Source organism: Pleurodeles waltl, chromosome 12, assembly GCF_031143425.1.
Source record: "Pleurodeles waltl isolate 20211129_DDA chromosome 12, aPleWal1.hap1.20221129, whole genome shotgun sequence".
NCBI lineage: Eukaryota > Metazoa > Chordata > Amphibia > Caudata > Salamandridae > Pleurodeles > Pleurodeles waltl.
In genome coordinates, this window is record NC_090451.1 from 678,316,282 (window position 1) to 678,335,678 (window position 19,397).

Genomic DNA, 19,397 nt, shown 5'->3' on the forward strand with positions numbered 1-19,397 from the left:
CTTTCCCTCTCTTCAGAGGCCAGTGAAACCCGTCCTGATGTAGATCAAAAGAAGACCCATGCCTGGCCAACAGAAATAAGTAAGACTTACTGTGCAAGACACCAAGATTTTGTTTAGGAGAACTTATTTTAACTTCCAGACTTTTAAGTACATATCATAGCACTGGGATGTATATTTTTGTTACTGTACATTAGTGGATATCTCTAACATAAGACATCATAACATTAGTTACTGCTAAGTAGTGCTGTGGGTTGGCACCACTAATCAGTTACGCTTGAGTTCAAAGAGGTGTCGGGTGTAACTGGCTTTGATTGTGACTCTGCTGTGCATCTGCTTTTTTACAATACTCTCCGTGTTACATGTGGTGATGCAGTAATTTGCTGATTTTTTCAGATGGGGCAAAGCTAGAGAGATGCTCTCCTGTGGGTACCATTTTTGTTCGACGATGAAGGTGTGATGTGTGGCGGACTGCAAGGTGGATCTACCTACGAATCAACATTTAATCAAAAACTTCCAGAGGTACTTAGACAACCCTCCTCCCCTAGGAAGGACAGGGATTTAGTTTGCCAGGTCAGAAGGGCTTTGTACGAAGTGTCTCCTTCAGCCGTTGGGAGCATGGCTGGCAGAGCCTTCACCAGGCTTCACTACTTGCAGAAGTTCACGGTGATCCTTCTGTTCTGCTCTTTGATGCCGGTGGCTGTCACCCACAGAGTGATGGCCGGGTGTGAGCTGCAGGAATCGGATGCCAGTGGATTCACAAGAGATGGAGATATCCTGATTGGTGGGATTTTCCCAGTACATGACGATACAGATCAACAAGACATCACCTTCCGCGAGCAACCCCTGCCAGTAACATGTGAAACGTAAGAACATCTGCCTGCTTAATAACTATAAGTCTCATATACATAACAAGATGGTAATGATATAGGCCTTAGAGAAACATAAATAGGTGCAATGAAGTGCTGCACCTTTTCATCAATATAATATCATGAATGTGAACAGTGAAAACCTAAGCTGTGGACTAAGTAAAGCAGTCGAATAAGCATGGAAGTACACCTGCATAGCTGAATTAGAACTCTCTGTGTGTGCAGCATGGAGTGAGCAGATCGGAACTTTAGGTGCAATGTTGGATTAAGAGCTTGTCCCACAAGAGGCAGGGGATGTGCTAGGCTGCGCAACAAGAGGCAGACAAACTGGTTGACTCCTGTTATGTCCCCTCCACTAACTAGCAAGTGTTTGTGCATGTCTGCACTAAAATGCACTAGTCTACAAACTGATTGTGGCTCGCAACAGACAACAAAACACAAATATGCTACGAACGTGGCCACAAAGGGCTGTAAACATAATCTTACAGTCACTGTCAACACAGGACAGACAGAACAGATAGCCTAGTACCACCATCCACAGTGCTCTGAAACAAGCCACTCTCCTTTATTGCAACACAACCCATACAGACAGGTCTCTGATCACTCATTCTGCTCTGCCCATGGGTTCAACACACTGCCTATATTATTACTAGTTTGCTCCACCAGCTCTCTCTTTTCACCCATCTTAACCCAGCGCCATTTGCCCAATAAATTGTACTGCTGCAACCTACTGCTTAGTAGCTAGGAGTATACTATGTAAAATCACATAAACATATATTGCAGTCAAACGCCACAGGACTAATGTGTTTAGTAATAATCCTGATTAAGCTTGAGTTTTAGACGGATGTAGACAGGTGTTTCCCAAAGCAAGAATAACTAGTCCATATACCGGTGAGAAGGTATTGCCCTGTATGTTGAAGGCATCTACAATTGTCAAATACATGTAATGTTGTAAGGTCAAACTACAGATTTCCTTAACATTCCCCAGCAACTCACTATATTACCTCTTAGATATAGCAGTGCTGCATTTCCACAGTTGAAGAATGTTGATCTGATTTATTTCTGATGATGATACAAATTATGCCAATCTTTAACTTATGACAAATACACAGAAGCAAATTCATACAATCAGGGATAGTTGAGTCTGAAATCTGAAGTCTCTCTCCACATTTCAGGTTTGGGATCCAGAATTATCAATGGGTCCAGGCCATGGTCTTTGCCATTGAAGAAATTAACAACAACTCAAACCTTCTACCTAACATTACTCTGGGATTCCAAATTTATGACTCCTGTACCGTCCTTCAGCGAGCACTCAGGGGAGCCTTGTGGATTCTTTCAGGACAAGATGAGCCGGTTCCAAACTACTGGTGCCGGACAGGTCTGCCACCAGCTGCCATTATAGGGGATGCCGGTTCAACACGTTCAGTTGCTCTTGCTCGCATTCTTGGTCTGTACCGATATCCTCAGGTAAGACAGTTTTACGCCACACTTTAATGTACTCACTGATCAATAGAATTGCTTAGGCAACAACACATACCGGATCTTAGGAGCACTGGAAACAAGTCAGGGACCTTGGAACTCCAGTATGTAAATGGAGTCCCACAATGGTCTGTTTTGCATTAGGGCCTTTTCCTCTACCTAGCACATGATTGGACACAGCATGAGACACAGAAAGATACTGATAGAGCTGGTGACAGCACTGCTGCTGTAAAGAGAGAAGGAAGAAACCAAGAACTGCCTAGGAGCAAAGACAGTGGGTAAAGTTGGGCTGGTGCAGGTCGAGAGATTAAAGGAGTAGAAACAGAAAGAGAGGAAGTTCACCTTGGTATAAATGAGCTATGGGTCTGGTATCATGAAGCTGTGACTTAAGTGTGCAAGGTGCCAGCCGTGAGGGAGTGTGGTCAGCCATGGAGTCGTATAGAACCCCGTTACTGTACCTTGGAAAATGATGAAGAAACAAAGATGTTGCACTGAGTCAGGGAGGTGAAGCATTGCTGGTGCGGCATTGGTTCCTTACTGCCACCGAGCAGGTGCGGCATTGGTTCCTTACTGCTAGGCAGAGGAGAAGAGGCATCGGTTCCTTAGGTTGCAGAGCAGGTGATGCAGTGTTGGCGGCGAGGTGTCGGTTCCTTACGACAACTTGGGTCAATGAATACAGCAGGTCAAGGTACGAGGCGTCGACTTTGCGGTGTCACAATCACACCATGTGGTCACAGGTGCTGAGGTGGAGTAGGAGTCATGTGCCACAGATGTCTGTGGAACGGCACTCTGGACTCACACTGTGGTGGGATTCCAGAGGTGCTGCCTCAGTGCTGGGCCTGCATTGTAGGTTGTCATTGCACTCAGCGGGGACCAAGGCTCTGGTGCAGGTAACAGCACAGGGTCAGAGAGCAGCAACATTTCTGAAGTCATTCTAGAAGTTGATAACTAGTTTATTCCTTGTTGCACCAGAACTCACTACCAAAGGCCCAGGAACTGGATTTGGTACCATTTGGTAAGCCAGGACTTTCGGCAAGAGAGCCCAAGCGCTGGCAGGTGAAGTCTTTGATGTCTCTGAGACTTCTAAAAGGGAGGCATGTTCAGTCCAAGCTCTTGGAGACCCTCTGGAAGCAATTGTAGAAAGCTTTTCATTCCTAGGACAGAAGCAGCAAGCAGCAGACCACCACAACAAAGAAACAGGCAGAGTGGCAGTCCAGCCTACAGCATCTGTCTCTCCTTCCCGGCATAATGTTCTCAGTCCAGAAGGATTCTAACTATGTGGTGTCAGAGGTCCAGAACTTGTACCCATTTCTGTCTTTAAAGTAGGCAAACTACAAAAAGAGGGTTCTGTTCCCCGTGCTTCACTCTGATTCTCGGCCGTATTTGTACGGCATCCTAACTCTGCAGCATTGAGAAAAGGACTATTTTAGTCTATAATCAATACATGTCTGCTCTTTCGCGTGTGCCTTGAGAAAGCCCCGGCAAATAAATAGCCAGAGGGGGCGAAACACGTGTTGGCTGATTCTCCTTTTTCCTTAATTGTTTGGACCTTGGACCGCACATCGTGTTTTGCTAACCAGTAACTGATTGTATAACTGGGACTACTTTGTCGGCATAACAATAAAATCAATAACTTTCAAAGTGGGACTCCACCTTTTTTGTATACTGCTTTGACTTAGAGGACGTGGGTCCCTGTCCTTTGGTTAAGTCCCCTACTCCATAAAACAGGCATCTACACAGGATACTAGTGGTTCTAGGGCCCTTCCGTCTTTGGAGCTGCTGTTTTCAAACTACAAAAAGAAGTCTTTGTAGTGCACAAGACAGGGGAAGCCACGCCAAGAGTTGACAGATCCAACAGTGTTATTTAATGGGTGGTACAGTGGCATCCCCAAGAAACCACCCATGGGTTTTGATTTGTAGATAGGGATAGTGCCAAAATTGTATGCTTCCTCAAGGCAGTTGTAACAAGAGGAAATATTTGTATTTCTCTTTATTATTATCTTTTTCCATGTGTGCTGCTTTGTACAGTGTACATAAAACTGGAAAAAGTCTCACAGGATAGTTTGTGTACTGGCAGCATCCCCTTCCAGTACAAAACCTATTCTTAGAAGAACTCACTCACCCTTGAACTGTGGCACAAGGATGTATGCACTGGCACTTGGCAGCCAAAAGTATGTCAGCACTGAGGGAGAGAATAAATGTGCCATATCATAGTAGATATGGCAAATTTTTTATCTATCTCTGTGGCAGAAGGCAGTGTAGCAACTCTGGTTGCTGCACTGTGTCTCAAATTAGTAAACGTGGGCCCAGATGTCCATGCATGCCCTAGAGTTACAATAAAACAGATAAAAAGAAGACAGAGCCACAGGATTCCAATACATAGTTAGGTGATAGTGTCCATCAATTCATAAAGTTTATTTTGAAGAATGAACAACAAATACAACAGCAAACATAATGATACTCCTTCACGAGAAAACAAGTGAAATTTATATTTCATTCAAGTTTTGAGGGACCATTTGTGGGTATGGACAGTTGATAAATAAAGCTACTGACCAAGTTAATATAACACAGCAACACATTCATATGTCAAAGCATAGCTTTAGGGAAATATTTTCCATCTTATGTCCCTTGGATGTTGGTGTTGAAAACGTTTAGCAAGGTGGACATACAAACCCGAAGAAAGGAGACTAGTTTATAATGGCCTCCACAATATATAATTCAGTTATGTTAGTCTCTCACTTTTCCAGTGACAGTTGTTAGCTCTTTTCAGAGATGTGAAATACTTGCTTAAGAAGGAATAAGCCACCTCCATCAGCAGCAAGAAGTAATTGCTGCCTACTTGGAATGTGGAAACGTTGAGTGGGGAGGATCAATCTAGGGTCTCAGCTCAGAACTAGTCAGGGTTGGTTTACAAAAGGAATTTATCAAGACACACTCTCACTGGAGCTTCAGAGGTCGAGACACTGCCATTGTGCCCCAGACCCCAGCAGGGTTTTCTAGGATTGTTTACAATAAAGAAGAAATCAACTGCTCTACAACAGGTCTCTAAAGATAAAGACGGTGGAAATTCTCCTGAGATTGAATTAGGATTTATCAACCAATAACTGACTAGTGTGCTCTCGTAGAGAGGCATAAACCCATCAGGACCTCAGAATAAAAACAGTAGATGATGTACCTGTTGTTATGTGTGCATGTACAAGATTTAGGCCTTTGATTCTATTCCATTTGCACCCAAAAAACATAAAGTGCTTCTCAAGGGTCAGACCTGCATGCCTACTGTAACCTCAGGCAGATAAAGGGCAAAAGAAGTGCATTTTGCACGAAGAACTAGCAGACCAGTTCAGACAGGAAAGTCCTGGCTGGAGAAATTGGTGAAGCCAGGCTCCTTCTGTGACCTGATAGCCTACAAATCTCACCTAGATGTCTGGGAGCTTTTTTGAGTGACCCAGAGGAAGCTAACCAGAATCTGAAGAAATTAGTATTGTTGGCTGTCGCAGGGGTAAAGGGTTTATCTCGCCTTGGGCCTGTGGCTGGAATCTCCCGGAAGAGCACAAAGAAGGGTGGAAGCTTTGGAGTGTAGCAGCCTGAAATACTGACCTGAAACTTAAAAGAAAGTCACCCAACAATTAGCAACAATTAGCAAAACAACACTAGTGAAAATAAATAACCTATTTGCACACATCCCTTCATACCACTCTTCTGGTTTTTCAAAGTGTTGTAAGTAACACATGTGGCTATTACCCAATTTATGGGTACTCAATGTATTTCTCAGGAGGATGGTAAGCAGGTTTTGACTTGTTAGTAACTACTTCACCACATGCCAATGGTGAGCATTTAACTCACTGAGTCATCTTTTTTAGCAAAGACAACTTCTTCATGCAAAAAGATAGAACGGAAGTGTACTCAGGTGACACAGGCATTGGCAAAGACAGAACGGAAGATGAAGACAGAGGTCTAGATAGAAAGGCTCTTCTGTATGGAGTTGAGTAACTTCCAAATATAACAAGCATTGCGGCACTGCTTCCACGCACATGTTGCAGACAGAGCAACATACATAGTCATCCATACACACACTGAACAAACACAGCCACTCATGCATATGATACGTACAGACACTCAAGCACACCACCAGATATACAGTTGCTTATGCAAACATACCAAGACATTTGCATGCATGGAGCAGCAGATAAACACCCTTGCCAAGAGAATTAGAGACAGCCATGCACACAAGTCACCAAACATGCAGTTTCCTTCTCAAACGAACCCCAGACAAACACACCAACCTACAATAACACATACCTACTGACCCAGCAGACATAGTAACTCACAAACGTACAGTCATACATAATATTCTGATTGCTGTCAAGCTGACAGGAGGGCACAAAGAAGGGAAAGAGAGTGAGTAAGTAAGAAGCCTTTTGGGGGCAGTGTCGTACCAAGAGTGTGAAGGACCCTTGTGGAAGCTAGGAAAATTGACTCCTTGACCATTGATTGTATAGTGAAATACAGCAATATTCAGGGATGGGTGGGCACCTAGACCTATGGGGTCAGGGCCACCTCACCTGCTGCACTATTGATAGCCACACCTCTTTGTGGCTGGAATGATATATTTCATAATTGAATGCCAGTGAGTAGCTGGACTCAGGAACCTTGTTGGCAAGGCGGAGTTATGAAAGAAAAGTAAGGACCAGTAGCAGGACAGCAAGGTTGGGAGAGTGATAAGGCATTGTAAACCAGGGAAGGACACATACATAATAATGTATTAAGACTAATAGAACACTATTTGTTTGTGCATTTATTTGTGAGTGCCCACTATGTGACCCTTCGGTTACCTTAGATCCTCAAAGATGGGGAAAAAACTCTCTAGTCTGGAGAATAAGCAGTGGTTCAATCAGGTAGAGTAGTTGCCTATAGCTGATGTTTTGCAACCTCAGGTTGTGCTGAAGGCCCATTAGAAAGTAAATGTTAACATTCTATTTTCATGTGTTTCCTGAATACTGTGTTGTTGGCTTCAGATGCCCATGTGGAACTGTACATAGTAACATGTATGTGTCTTATTTTGCAAAAGATCAGCTATTTTTCAACAAGTTCCCTCTTGAGTGATCGAAACCAGTTCCCATCCTTTTTCCGCACGATTCCCAGTGATGACTTCCAGTCCAGAGGATTGGCCGAGTTAGTGATGCAATTCGGATGGACATGGGTGGGTCTTCTGGCAGCAGATGATGACTATGGACAAAGGGGGATTCAACTGGTGCAGCAAGAGCTAGTCAAGGCAGGGGCTTGTGTGGCCTTCTTTGAGACTATCTTCCCAAGCCAAGCTGCCAAAAGCTCCTTTCATATCACTCAAGTTATCAAAAACTCAACAGCCAGGGCTATTATCATTTTCTCCTCGAGTGCCTACCTGACTCCTCTCCTAGATGAGATGGTGAGGGAGAATGTGACTGGGAAAATCTGGATTGCAAGTGAAGCCTGGTCAACGTCCTCTTTGCTTTCCATCCGGAAATACTCAGAAATCCTCGTTGGCACCATCGGTTTTGCGATCCACAATGGAGAAATGGTAGCCTTTCAAAAGTATTTTTCAGAACTTCACCCTTCAACAGCCTCTGGGGATATTTTTATGAGAAGATTCTGGGAAGAAATCTTTGGGTGTCAATGGCTACACCAAGAAAAATCCCTAAGGACCAAAGATAATGAAATCAAGGCATGCACTGGGGATGAAAAACTCAGCAGTCTTTCCTTTGGTCTCCCGATGGACTTCAGAATCACCCACAATGTCTACAGTGCAGTTTATGCCACTGCACTAGCTTTACAAACTCTAAGAGCATGCATACAAAGTGAAGGGCCCTTCCTTCAAGAGACATGCATAAATATTTCAGACTTCCACCCATGGCAGGTTTGTATTAAGATAAGTAAAATAATATACATTTCAGCCTGTGAAAGTACGACAAATTATCATGTCTTAGCATTTATGGTGCAAATATTATAGTTTGATTTATTTGCTGTTTTTATACCAGACAAAAAGTTGTTCCACCGCTGCACAACCACAATTTCTTAATATTTGGATATATTATTGCATTTTTAAGTAAAAATCCAATGTGTCAGGCAACTGCAACTGTATAACAATTAGAATGTAAAATAAAAATGCTGTAGGGCTCCAAGATGGCCAACATGTAGCAGCCATTGTTGGAAACATATAAAGTACAATGGCCTTATCACATGACGGTCACAACTCAGTCTTAATTACACTGCCAAGTCAGTACCAGCGGTGTTCCATTAAGAAACTAGTTCTAGCTAAATTGAGAAATAAAAGTGCAAAGGGGACTTCTAAAGGGGTAACAACGATTGTGTCAAGATCATGTGAACCTCAGCAGATGTTTCAGAAAATGGAAACAGTGTTTAGCATGAAGCTAGGTGAAATCAATAAAGTAGATAGATCTCCTCTCTCCGAAGTCAGTAAAGGGTCTCCCCTCTACCTGCCATCAAATTCTAATTAAAAGCCCTAGAAACCGCTAAAATAAAAAGTCCCAGAAGATCCATATCTAGTTACCACAGTTCAGAACCAATTCCTTGGCAGCATTTGCCGGGAGCCGGCAAACCCCTGAATGCCCACCCCAATACAATTAGGTAGATATCTGCTCATCCTTGAGTGTTTGGATCCTCCTGGTACACCAGGTACAGGAGTGTCCTCTAACTGTATTTTCTTTGTCCTTCCTACCAACCTCTCATCTTCCAGCCTTTATCAATCTAGTACATAATAATCAGCATTCCTTTAGCTAATGAAGGACTTACTAACACTCCTGCAAAGAAATAAACAAGCAGCATACTGAAGTTTTCAAGCTGTTTGACATTTGGTTAAAGCCTAAATTCAAGCTAAGTTAGCTTAGGAATCATAATGAAAGCAAATTATAATATTATTAACCAGAAGAAAGCAAACAGTTATCATTACAGCATGAATATGCAATAAGTATCAATACATGTTATTTATACTCTTCACTACTCTACATTATGATGTTTTAATATGCACAGCAGCGTTATATGATGATACGTTGGGGAAATCTCACCAGTTAATGGGTTAAGGCACATGCTGAGTATATGGATCATATACTGTAACACAGAAATACAATTTAGGTAGAGGACGGAGTGTGAGTTACGCTGCTCCACATTGCAAGCATGTGCAGATAATTATAAAGTTCTAGTTAAAAGAAATATTTCTTCATCTTTATTCCTAAAGCTCCTCAGGTTTATAAAGAAGGTACACTTAAGAAGAGAAGGCCCAGAGAACTTCTTCGATAAATATGGCAACCCTCCAGCACAATATGACATGGTAAACTGGCAAGGGGATCCAGACGGCATCATCAGGCATGTGAAGGTGGGCAGCTACGACTCCAGCTCCCATCCTGGGAAAACACTGATCATCAATGCCAGTTCAGTCCAGTGGGCTTCAGGCATTAAAGAGGTAGGGAAAGGCACATTCCTGTTTCTCACGGGCTGGGAAGGGGAACTGTGAGCCAACTTAAAAATGTTTATATTCGATACTCACCACTTGTTGTTGTATTCATGTCATATGAAAAAGAAGCATTAAAGGGATAAACTGGACCCTGAGAGTGATCTGTTTTATTCAGTATCATGGATCCTGTGCCAAAGGACACCAAGGCTGTCTGTCAGGTGGTAATGGGGCAACTGGCAAATGTTAGCTGAGACGTCATGCTCCTAACTCCTCTCTGCCCAACCACATTAAGAGGTGGGGAATCATTGTTTGCTGAAGCAGTGCCTTAGGTGACACCAGAAAACCACCAATATTAGTGGCCTCTCAACACAATTTTCCCAATTCTTTTTCTACTCCACTGTTATCCACAGCATATAGCATGTAGCATCAATATCATGTATATCCACAGCAAATCAAGAGTTGTGTTTTCTATTACTGTTTGTAATGCATAACATGGGCAGCAATCCAGTATTAAGCTGTTCCACTGAAAGTACTCCCACCTTAAAACCAGAAGCATTTTCAGGGAAAAACTCTTCTGACTAGACTGGACACTAATTATTGGGAAGCGCTGTCACTGTTAGGTTAGCAGACGTGGTGCCTTGACAGACCCATCCTCCAGAAGGCTGGCTAACCTAAATCAAGTTGAGGGCCCAAGTATAGCCCTTGAGTAGCTCAACCTATTAAGGCATGCAAACAGCTTGAAAGAAAATAGTCTCATGAACTTTAAAAACAGGAATGCTTCTGGAGGTTCAGTCTTCTTTCTCCAAAGCAATACATCAACATAAGTAATTGGCTTAGTCACTCTAGCATCCTCTATAGGACATGTTGAAATAGACTGTGTCACAGACTGTGTTTAACACTGGGCCATGCACAGAAACATAAAAAGTGATGTGCCCTTAGATTAGCACTCCATATAGTCCATCATCTAGGGCACTGAGTCTTGGATTCCCTAACAGGTGGTTCAATTGAGTCCAGCATCCCTCTTCCTACATGCCGTAATAAACATGGAGACACAATAGGACCAATAATTCAATGTCTTGCCTCCTTCCAGCATGCACTGCTATACTGATGTCAGCTACTGCCCCGTAGTCTCCCCTACATGTCTCACCCAACCCTGCAAATGGCGGCAATTACTGCTGGTGATCATAGAAATGTAACAACAAGATACTGGAAAGTATTAGGAATAAAGATGCTATCTCATATCCAGGTTCAAATGAGAGCTAAAGTGTAATAAAATATTATTCTTACTTTATTGTTTATTAATTAGGCCTTCTTACATGGCACATACTAGATGTAACATGAGAGAACTAAATATGATGCTCATTCAATTCTTACACTATTATTACTTGCTAAAGGGCGTTTTAAAAACAGGTGTTTACAGCTCTGCACAATAATAACATGAGTTCCTTCAGCTCCGTCTGGGTACTGTTCTCCAGCACTAGGCCTCTGAAAGTGAATGCTCTGCTTTTAAGAACACTATGGGCCTGATTACGACCCTGGCGGTAAAAACCGCCAGGGCGGTGCTCCTTTGGGCATTCTGACCACGGCGGTACAGCCGTGGCCAGAAACGGAAAGTCGGCGGTGTACCGCCGACTTTCTGCTGCCCAGGGGAATCCTCCATGGCGGCGCAGCTTGCTGCGCCGCCATGGGGATTCCGACCCCCATACCGCCATCCTGTTCCTGGCGGTTTCGGCCGCCAGGAACAGGATGGCGGTATGGGGTGTCGTGGGGCCCCTGGAGTGCCCATGCCACTTTCCCTCCCCGGTGTCTAGTATAGTGGATCCCTGATTATGGATCCCCTCCTTGACTGATCCCAAAGAAGAGATCCACTTGGGCAAGGTACCATTGAAAGAGGAGAATCTCCCCTTTCCAACAATACCTTTCCCGTCTGGATCATTGCTCGGGGTGGGGGTTGAGATAACCCCAGGAGCACCGAAGCAGAAAAGTGAAATGAGTCAATTGACCCATTTCACTTTGGGATTCAATGAAATGACGTTGGTTCACCATGCGCTGATCGTCATTTCACTGAAACAAAAGAAACAGCATCTGGAGATGCTAAAGCATCTCCCAAGGCTGTTTCATTGAGAAGGGAATCCCTCTGGTGCCTGCACCAAGCATACTTATTTACATACCCAAACCAACGAATGATACTGCATTCATAGTCAACGCTTTCATCTGGTTAGGTCTTAAGTGATATTTCCAAAACCCTCTGGAGCTCTTTTCGACATTCAGTGCAGCCAGTATGTCTTCCACACCTTCTCCCTCTTTGATCTACCAAACTGTCCACAAATTTGATTTTTCTATTGGCCTTTTATTCTTCCCTATATCCTGCTTAAACCCATTTTTTTCTCTCCCCCTTTCATCCATTTTTACCACTCTGCCTTTCCAGTCCCTCAACCTGCTTTCCTCTCAAGAGCACATGAGCATCCCACATTAATGTTCAGTCCTTAATCTCTATATATCTAAACACAACCTACATAGCTCATATTTGTTTAATTTTCTAAGCACTTCTTGCTCAAAAATAACCCCAACTCATAGGTCAAATGTATCTCCTAGGTGCCTCATACCTGTGTGTCTTCTGTCATTATTCTACTTCAGTCACCTTTAGCATTTGGCACTGTGGGCCAGGCCATCCTACTTGTAACACTTGCTGATTTTATCCCTACTAGTGCAGCACTTGATTCTCGTCCTGCCTGTCCATTTGATGTTTATTATTGTGTATCAAACTCACCACCTACCCTTCTATCATATGGTAATGTGCATCCTGGGTTTTGTCTGCTTCCCTCAACACACTACATCTACAGGAAACATTATGGGGGTCATTCCGACCCGCCCGCCGGGCGTAAACCGCCCAAACACTGCACCGCGGTCAAATGACCGCGGCGGTGATCACAAATTTCCCGCTGGGCCGGCGGGCGATCTCAAGCAGATCGCCCGCCGGCCCAGCGGGAAAGCCCCAGCAAAGATGAAGCCGGCTCCGAATGGAGCTGGCGGATTTGCTGGGGTGCGACGGGTGCAGTGGCACCCGTCGCGATGCAGACACTGAAAATCTTAATGGGGCCCTGTTAGGGGGCCCCACAACACCCGTTCCCGCCAGCCTCTTTCTGGCGGTGTAAACCGCCAGGAACAGGCTGGCGGGAAGGGGGTTGGAATCCCCATGGCGGCGCTGCATGCAGCGCCGCCATGGAGGATTCCCTGGGGCAGGGGAAAACCGGCGGGAAACCGCTGGTTCCCCTTTTCTGACCTCGGCTCTACCGCCGCGGTCAGAATTGCCCCGGAAGCACCGCCAGCCTGTTGGCGGTGCTTCCTCTGCCCTCTCCCCTGGCGGTTACAAACCGCCAGGGTCAGAATGAGGGCCTATATCTGATTTGCCTTATTCCTTTACCTCTTTGTGAAAAAAACTCAATTAGTTTTCTCATTTCCATTATTCTCTCTTCCTCTCATAGTCTAACATCTCATACAATCTAACTAACTCTGGCCAATGAATGGTTATCTAGTTTACCAAAAATAAATGTCTGGTACATTGTTTTCTCTTCTGCATTAAGCTCCCTATCTGACCATTAATATGCCTACCCAATCTGACTATGGGCCTGATTTAAAGTTCAGCAGATGGGTTACTCCCTCACAAACATGACGGATAGCCCATCTGCTGTGTTCCAAGTGTATTATATCCAATGGCTCTTGTAACACAGTGGACTGGATATCCATTGAGTTTGTGATGAAGTAACCCATCTCCGAACTTTAAATGAGTCCCTTTGTCGTATTAGACACATTTTACTATACTCAGAAAGAAATATGCCACATGGAGTGATCAAAAGCGAGTTTAGTTGATGTCTTGACTGCATCCTGCAGTATTGATGGTGAAATATATGGAATGTTAGTTTTAATGAGTTGTCCAATCTGTGGCTATATGTAGGCCAGAGGATGCAGGTCTGAGTGGTTTTCTGGCCTTAGACTGTGCTGTTTCTTATTGTTCTTTGCAGACATAGAGGTTGATGGACAGAATGGTGCATTAAATTCCCTGAATGGGTGTCCAATCGTTTGATAGCATTCACCAAGAAGGTCAGCAGGATACAAAACCGATTTGGAAAGACCTACACGTGCTGAGTATGAATGAGAGATTAGAATCCAGGGTATTGACTGTAGCAGAAAACCCTTTATTGAAGAGGGATATTAGCTTATTCCTCAATGAGTTGATTGAGAGCAATTGGACTAATGACTGTTAAGCATGAGACATAGGGCCTGATTCTAAGCTTGGCGGGCGGCGGGAGCCGCCCGCCAAGCGGGAACCGCCAGAAGACCGTACCGCGGTCAAAAGACCGCAGCGGTCATTCTGGGTTTCCCACTGGGCTGGCGGGCGACCGCCAAAAGGCCGCCCGCCAGCCCAGTGGGAAACACCCTTCCACGAGGAAGCCGGCTCCGAATGGAGCCGGCGGAGTGGAAGGGGTGCGACGGGTGCAGTAGCACCCATCGCGAATTTCAGTGTCTGCTAAGCAGACACTGAAATTCAAAGTGGGGCCCTCTTACGGGGGCCCCTGCAGTGCCCATGCCATTGGCCAGTAGCCCTGTCTGCTCACCCATGCGGGTGTAGATAGCCTGCTAGGCACCAGGGACTATTTCCTTTATTATTAGTGCAGGGATGGAGGGGGTGACCAGAATAGGCATGACGATTTCCCACCCCCCCCAAAAAAAATCACCCCAATCTTTCTGCTCCCGCGACCTTGGGTGATAGATGGGGTAATAGCCCCCTATTAACCCCCCCCCCCAAGGACCAGAAAGCCCAATAGGCACCAGGGATTTTTATAAATTATTATTAGAATAGGGGTGGGGGCTGCCCAGATTGGGCATTACAATCCCCTGCCCTCCCCCCTCCCCATAAAAAAATGGTCACAATCTTTCTGCCCTCCTTTGGGGCAGATGGGGGCAAGACCCCCCAGCCGATCCTCTGGGCAGACAGAAAGCATACTAGGCACCAGGGATTATTATGGGTGTGGACTGCTCAGAATGGGCATGGCAATGCACCACCACCACCTCCCTATGAGCACAGTTGACTAAAGTCATCCCACTGGCAAGCAAAAGGGAATTTGAGTGTTTTGGTTGTTGATGTCACATAAGGGCCAACAGTGCTTGGCTAACGCCCTAGTGCCAGCGACAGGAACGGATCCAACTGAGGTCAATAAGAGTCTCTACGCAAGCGCTCCTATTGTCCTTGGTTTGATCAGTTCCTGTTGCAGCACTAGGCACAGCCACCCAAATGGGGCATTGTTACTATTGACACAGGTGGAGCAATGCTGGGTGGTTTGAATTTTGTGGATTCCTGCAGATTCCAGAAGTTTCCATCAACGAAATGTAAGGAAAATGTGTGATTTCAGGAAAAGTTTGAGGTCTGTAGGGCATTGTGAGTAACAAAACCAAAAGGGACCCAGGCTAGGTTTCCGTGGCTGTTGGCTGAGCTAGGGTCCAAAATTTAGAGATACCCACATTGGAAAAAGAGGGTCAGTTTTCAGAGGAAAAATGTGCTGCACACTTGTTGTGTTTTGGGCCATTTTCTGTTGCGGTCAATATGTCTACCCACACAAGTGAGGTACCATTTTTTTATCAGATGTGGGGGACTCCTGGGTGGAAGGAAGTTTGTGGCTACCCATAGTTTTCTGAATTTTCCATAACAGAAATGTGAGGAAAACGTGTTTTTGTCAGTTTGAAGTTTGCAAGGGATTATGGGTAAAAAACCTGGTGAGAACCACGTAGGTCAGTCCACCCTGGATACCTCGAGGGGTCTAGTTTTAAAAAAGGTACAGATTGACTAGGTTTCCCTAGGTGCCAGCTGAGCTACGGTCTAAAATTTAGAGCTATCCAGGTCGGAAAAAAGAGAGTCAATTTTTGGTGGAAAAATGTGCTGCAAACATGTTGCATCTTGGGCTATTTCCTGTTGCAGGCACTACGACTACCCACACTAGTAAAGTACCATTTTTATCGTGAGCCTTGAGGGAGCACAGAATAGTAGAACATTTGTTATTGCAAATTGGTTTTGCTGCATTTGTGCCTTTCAATTGTAAACTAGTATACAAGAAAGATGACATTTTGAAACATACCCTCCAAATCAAATGTTTGTATGGGTATCCACTAATTAAAGATGTGGAAATACCCACTGCTCCTAAACTCTATATCTTGTGCCCATTTCAGAAATACTTAAGTTTCCTTGATACCCAGTTTCACTCTGCCTTTTTTGCTAAGAATTGGTCTATACTTGGTACTCAATGAAAAACCATTGTACAGTGCAGCTCAGATGGTGGATCTGGATACTTTGGGTTCCTGGCGAATTTACAAACCCTATATATCCCCCGCAACCAGAAGGGTCTAGCAGACATAATGCTTTTTTCAATCGGCCATTGTGACAAAAAGAAACAGATGATTGTCACAAATGCCTGTTTTTTTCTACTCATTTTCAATATGTCTTCATTTCAACAGTTATTTTCCTTGGGAAAACCTTAAGGGATCTATAAATATGCCCCCCTGCTAAATGCAGAATTTTGTCTACTTTTAAAAAATGTCTAGGTTTTCTAGATCACCTTTGGGTTTCCCAATGGTTTCCACCATAAACTGGAAGTAGGTGGACAACAAATAGGCAATCTCTTATGAAAATCCAAAAACCATAGTGCAAAATGTGTTTTTTGGTTCAGTTCTGCGTGTTGCTTAAAGCTGTGAAGATGGTGTCCTTAGTACAGCAAACTATTTGTGGATGCCATTTTTAGGGAAAAAATAGATTCTTATCTGGAGCACTTTTTCCTATTTTTCTCAAACTTTTGCTATATTTTGCCTATTTTACCAAGCCCCTCCAGGGAAATCCGCAAACCGTGGGAACCTTTAGAATCCCCAGGATGTTGGAAAAAAAGATGCAGATTTGGCGTACATAGCTTATGTGTATAAATACTTATGGGGACCTAGCAAGAACTACCTCAAATAGCTGATAAAAGGCTTAGCACGGAGGGAGTATGGGTGGGCTTAGCAGTGAAGGGGTTAAGTACTCAAATGGACTGATTTAGAGTTTAGCAGATGGGATACACCTGTTGCAAACATCATGGATATCCTGCTCACTCTATTGCAAGTGCTAAAATACATAATGCAGCAGAGATGGGAAATCCGTCACATTTGTGACGGAATATCCCATTCTCCAAACTCTAAATCAGGCCCCTTGTATCCTGTGACTTGCTTTTGATCTCTTATCTTGTGTACCATTATTTACTTGGGCAAATAAGAATATTGTGAAACAGTTTCATGAAATTGGCAATAGAAATATTTAGTCTTGAATTGATTCTTATCACTGCTGTTCAGCCTTAAATTCAGTCCCATGTATTCAACAAAACTGCAGATTGCCAGTGAAAAATAATATTTTCCAATATTGCTCTCTCTCTTTGAACTTAATTCTGCATACTCTTTTTGTTACTTTTCATGCCTCAGAATTTCTATTCACTTCTCATCTGTCACTGTTCTTTCTCCCATAGGTCCCCCTCTCTGTGTGCAGCCCAAGTTGCTCCACTGGGTTCAGAAAAGCTTCGCGTCCTGGAAAACCTTTGTGTTGCTTCCAATGCGTGCCTTGTTTACTGGCAGAGATTTCGAACCAAACAGGTAGGAAGTCAAGTACAATGGGAATCTTGAGTTGTGAGCAAGAATACATTTTTTATGTACTTCTCATTATTTTCATTTCTCAGATTCCATTGAATGCTTCAAATGCCCTTGGGTTCAGTGGCCCAATGACAAAAGAGATGGGTGCGTGCCAAAGATCACAGAGTTTCTTGCTTATAATGAAACCTTTGGAGTCATATTAGCAGCAACCAGCATTTTCTCATCTATGGTCCCGATAGTCATTTTGGGACTCTTCATTCGTTACAGAAATACTCCCATAATCAAAGCAAATAATTCTAACCTAAGTTACCTCCTCCTTGTATCCCTCACCTTTTGCTTTCTCTGCTCCTTGGCTTTCATTGGTTATCCCACCTCAGGGAAATGCCTCATTCGACAAATAGCCTTTGGCATAGCTTTTGCTCTCTGCGTTTCTTGCATCTTGGCTAAAACCATCACAGTGGTCATCGCTTTCAGTGCCACCAAACCCAACAGTGAATTAAGGAGGTGGGTTGGGCCTCATTTGTCATATATGATTATCAGTATCAGTACATTCTTTCAAGTTCTGCTCTGTATATTTTGGCTGGTTCTTGCTCCCCCTTTCCCTGAATATAACGCCCATACCCAGCCTGGCATGATAACAGTGGAATGCAATGAGGGTTCCTCCATGGCTTTCTGGTGCATGTTGGGCTACCTTGGGCTTCTGGGCACTATCAGTTTCATAGTTGCCTTTCTGGCCAGAAAGCTGCCCGGCAGCTTCAACGAAGCCAAGTACATCACTTTCAGCATGCTTGCCTTCCTCAGCGTTTGGCTCTCCTTTGTTCCAGCTTATCTCAGCACTAAGGGCAAGTACATGGTAGCTATGGAGATATTTGCCATCTTGTCTTCAAGTTTAGCTCTGGTTTTCTGTTTATTTTTTCCAAAATGTTACATCATCTTGATAAAACCTAAAAGGAACACTAAAGAATATCTAATGAGATGAGGGACTGGTCACACCAAGGAAGTTTAAGTTATAATCGCTCAACTACACTTCATACACATTTTTCTTTATCTGCAGCCACTTGCAAAAAATCTTAGTCCCACATATGTGGTTAATAGGCTATTAGGCAAATCATTGTGCAATCAACTACTAATGTTAATATTTGTGTGTAAAAGGAATAAAGTCTTCAATAAGTTCAATCCTGAAAACAACCGATATGCCAATAGTCAAAATTCTTTGTCAATGATCAGTGGACTCATTTTCAGATATTGGACTGTAACCTGTAAATGACATGTATTTTTGGAATCTATATGTGCAACTGTCTTATGCTATCATGGGTTGTGCTAAAGAGTTCAAGAAAAGTTTATGTCCAGAGGAATTTTGAGAACTTGCAATAAAGACTTGTCCCTCAAGTAAGATTTGAATGCTTTCAGGAAGGAACGTGAAGGTATCATGCAGTGTTTCTACAGCCGGTCTGGCCAGCATATGCTAAGGTGAGATGGATCTATGAACGATTTTCAGAATAAACACAGATTTTTGTCAATAAGTTATCTTTGTTTCCATTGTATGTAATAATATTGTAAATGAATTCTGCCACTCCCCGACGTATGTTGGAAACCCCTATTGTAAGGTGTCTCGACCACTGTTCTTAAGTGTCTCAGTGATTGCTGATTACACTCTCTTGTTTCTGAATCAATATTTAAGCCAGCTACCACAGATTTGTGTCTAGTCCAAGGCCATTGTAAATATCTCCCCTGATGGGAGTGCTCTTTCTTAGCTCTTGTTGTAAGCTCTTAAGACAGTCTCCCGATAACCTATATTCCCCATCTCGGGGACAAAATAATTTAACCAATTACACCAAATCTGAAAATCATTCACTGGCTCCCAGTAAAGGCATATATTTAATTGAGACTGCTACTGACAGTCGAAGGGCATTCGTCTTCAGAAACCACTCTAACTGGCCAAT

At 43.7% G+C, this 19,397-nt stretch overlaps 1 protein-coding gene across 1 annotated transcript; it reads left to right on the plus strand.

Annotated features, from left to right (window-relative positions):
• The first annotated feature begins 615 nt into the window (after window positions 1–615).
• LOC138267243 (extracellular calcium-sensing receptor-like) lies at window positions 616–18,433 on the plus strand. Its single transcript, XM_069216100.1, has 7 exons — window positions 616–863; window positions 2,042–2,333; window positions 7,414–7,767; window positions 7,963–8,046; window positions 9,577–9,801; window positions 17,334–17,457; window positions 17,541–18,433. The coding sequence occupies exons 1-7, from the start codon at window positions 616–618 to the stop codon at window positions 18,431–18,433; spliced, it is 2,220 nt and encodes a 739-aa protein (XP_069072201.1).
• Window positions 18,434–19,397: the final 964 nt, after the last annotated feature.

Excerpts from the sequence above, each read along its gene's own strand:
- LOC138267243 (XM_069216100.1), top strand. The coding sequence starts at position 616 with ATGGCTGGCAGAGCCTTCACCAGGCTTCACTACTTGCAGAAGTTCACG. Across the intron at positions 2,334-7,413 it reads GTCTGTACCGATATCCTCAG|ATCAGCTATTTTTCAACAAG; the intron begins GTAAGACAGTTT and ends ATTTTGCAAAAG. Across the intron at positions 17,458-17,540 it reads AGAGATTTCGAACCAAACAG|ATTCCATTGAATGCTTCAAA; the intron begins GTAGGAAGTCAA and ends TTCATTTCTCAG.